Source organism: Triticum dicoccoides, chromosome 5B (genome assembly GCF_002162155.2).
Source record: "Triticum dicoccoides isolate Atlit2015 ecotype Zavitan chromosome 5B, WEW_v2.0, whole genome shotgun sequence".
Lineage (NCBI taxonomy): Eukaryota > Viridiplantae > Streptophyta > Magnoliopsida > Poales > Poaceae > Triticum > Triticum dicoccoides.
The window spans coordinates 58,271,668-58,274,701 of NC_041389.1; the positions used below are offsets into that span (position 1 = coordinate 58,271,668).

A 3,034-nucleotide genomic window follows, 5' to 3' on the forward strand; every position below is an offset into this window, starting at 1 on the left:
CACAAAAACAATAAAACTATGGGCTCACTTGCAAGTTTTTCATCGAACTCACTTTGGAGTATCTTAGATATAGTATGTGAACATACTAAAAATAATAATGTAGAGTATATACTACCACATGGTAGTATATGAGAAATGGGTGTAACTACACCCGGTAGTAGGATGCATTTTCCCTATATATATATATATATATATATATATATATATATATATATATATATATATATATATATATATATATATAAAGAGAGAGAGAGAGAATGAGAGAGAGAGAGAGGAGTTGGACCTCATCGTCGTGAGTCCCGATGTAAAATATCCCTCATCGCGGGACTATTGAGAATTCATCTCAAAGGGGCGGAAGTCCCGACTTACAAGGCCACACTTACCACTCAATCTGCTCAACAACAGTACAATGTATGACTAAGTGCATAATCAGGATCTCCCGTGGAGATTTTAGATAAAAGGCATGCGCGCGACTTTATAGATAAAGACACCAGACAGAGTTCGGACACTAACAACCAACGAAACAGACAGATGAAATGTTGCCCCAAACGCGGGCTCACCCGAAGTTTAAAGGAGAGATACATGGCTCCCAGGCCAGCACACGTACGGCACGCAGGCCGGAGGAACTAAGAATGACATAGCCAGCAACTAGTCAACGCCGAAGCAACTAAGCAACATGCTCCTGTCTGGCTAGGGAAGACGCCGAGGCCCGCACTTTAGATATCAGGAGATCAAGAGCATCCCAGTCCTCCGTCTTAGTCAATGATCTCCACTGCTACAGGAACATACATGATTTAAATAAGCAATCAGCAGGCTTAGCAGGGAAAACATGGTCGATGTTAAATTTTATTCCTAGTCGTCCATAAGGACCAGCACATAGCTCCAAGGCCAACCCAGAAGACCCTTTTAGAAACGCCAGTCAAAGAATTAGCAAGGGCCCGAATCTTAGAGAAGGATGAGGGGTCGCATGAGACCTGGAGCCAGGATCTAACACATCTCCAGACCAACTTGGCCAAAACACAGTGGAAAAAAAATGTGATTCGTGTCCTCCAAAGCACCGTAGTGGGCGCAGAAATCCGATCCCGGGCCATTCCTCTTATGGACCTGGTCCGCCGCGGGCAAACGCCCTCGAAAAGCTTGCCACATGAAGATCTTCACCTTTGGGGGAATACGAGCCCGCCAAACCAAATTAAATCTGTTGGTGGGAGATCCGCCAACAAGCTTTGAATATAAATACTTAACCGAAAAATGAACTGGAGAGGTATGGGGCTAGACCACCGAGTCCACGTTCTCCAAGAGCGTAGGGAAGAAAACAGTAAGTCTTTGCCAATCTTCAAAATCTACATGAGATAGGGAATGATGAAAAGACCAAGTCCCAATTATTAGCCGAGAGCTTGGCGATTGAGATGTTTGGGTTGGGACAATAGGAAAAGAGTGTGGGAAAACTCACAGACAGAGGTGAGTCTCCACACCACCAATCAAGCCAGAAGCAAACAGAGGAGCCGTCCCCGACAACAAACTTAACATGGGCCAAAAACAAAGGCCTAACTTTGACCAAATCCTTCCAGAATTGTGAGCCTCCATGCGCAGAAGCAAACAACGGGATAGAAAGAGGGAAGTACGTAGCTTGAAGGATAGAGAACCATAAGGATCCAACTCCTGTTGTCATAATTTTTCACCACCATGTAATCAGTAGGCATTTATTCATGATGGTAGTGTTAATAATGCCCAACCCCCAAAGGTTTTTTGGTCTACACATAAGTTTCCACCTGACAAATCTGTATTTGCGCCTATTGCCTGCCACATTCTAGTAGAAAACACCTCTATGCTTATGAAAGCATGTGTGCGTGCCAACCGAGAGCAGATAGAAGCACATGAAAAACATTGGTAAGGAGGATAAGCAAGCGTTGATCAGCGCCACTTTCCCAGCACTAGTATTGTATCTATCTCGTCAAAGGAGGACCCTATTGCCCACTTTAGCCACGGCAGGAGCAAATTCTTTCTCATAAAGCATATCACGGGAGATAGGGAGGCCCAGATATTTAAACAGGAAAGGTCCCAGCTTACAATTGAGGAGGTGGGCCACCCTTAAGGCCTCGATATTATCCATACCAGTAACTATGACCTCACTTTTAGAGAAGTTAATTTTGAGACCCGACAGTGCCTTGAAGCACAAAAGAATAAACTTGAGGTGAGCGATGCAGGATTCATTTAGGTCTACCATACTGATAGTGTCATCCGCATATTGGAGATGAGTGACCCCTTCAGCATCGATCTTTTTTGATATAAATTGGTTCGAGGTGTTACCTTTGAGTGGCACGTAGCCTCTTTCCGTTAGCTCCCGGAGCCGCATGTGGGCCATCAGCGATGCAGCGCTACAAGTCCAGAGCACCATGCTCGGCACGCCCAGCTCCCGCGCCACGTCCAGCGCGAAGCTCATCAACACCGTCGGCAGCATGCAGGTCACCGGTGGCACGCCTGGGGTGCCGTTGAGCCGCAGGAGGAGCTCCTTCAGCGGCTCCGCGGACCGCTGGCTCGTGGCGGCAGACAGCCTGAGGTCGTAGTCCTCGATGTCCCGGTCAAGGTTTTGGATCCCAAGTGGACATTTTTTCTCGAGGGGCACCGGAATTTGCGGTTACCTTGGTAACCGCGAAACACCGGAAAAAATTCATATGAAATTTGAAATTAAATTTTGAATTCAAATATTTTTGAAATCGATATAGATACAGGTTTAACTCCCAAAGTTATCACTTATCTGCTCCTGGCGTAGTGGCTATTCAAGCCGAACTCCCCCTTGCTAAAAGGTCATGAGTTCGACACCTGTCCAGTCCAACAAATTTCTAGGTTTTTTTAACTTTTGCATATCAAAAAGAAATTAAAAAGCGTGTGTTAAGATTCGAACCCACAACGTGCTGTTGAGGAAAGGCTGGCGTTGCACTAGGCCACGACCACTTTCGTTAAAATAGAAGAGATGGCCTTTATTTAACTACACTCTGAGCGTTTGAATTCAAAATTTTCGAGATTTTTTGCC

At 45.4% G+C, this 3,034-nt stretch overlaps 1 protein-coding gene across 1 annotated transcript in view; it reads right to left on the reverse strand.

The window, feature by feature from the left end:
* Positions 1-3,034, reverse strand: part of LOC119305556 (7-deoxyloganetin glucosyltransferase-like) — a 5,990-nt gene that overhangs the window by 2,560 nt on the left and 396 nt on the right. Inside the window, exon 2 of the mRNA XM_037582047.1 lies at positions 2,311-2,573. Coding sequence (XP_037437944.1) covers positions 2,311-2,573 — 263 coding nt within the window. The remainder of the gene's footprint in view (positions 1-2,310; positions 2,574-3,034) is intronic.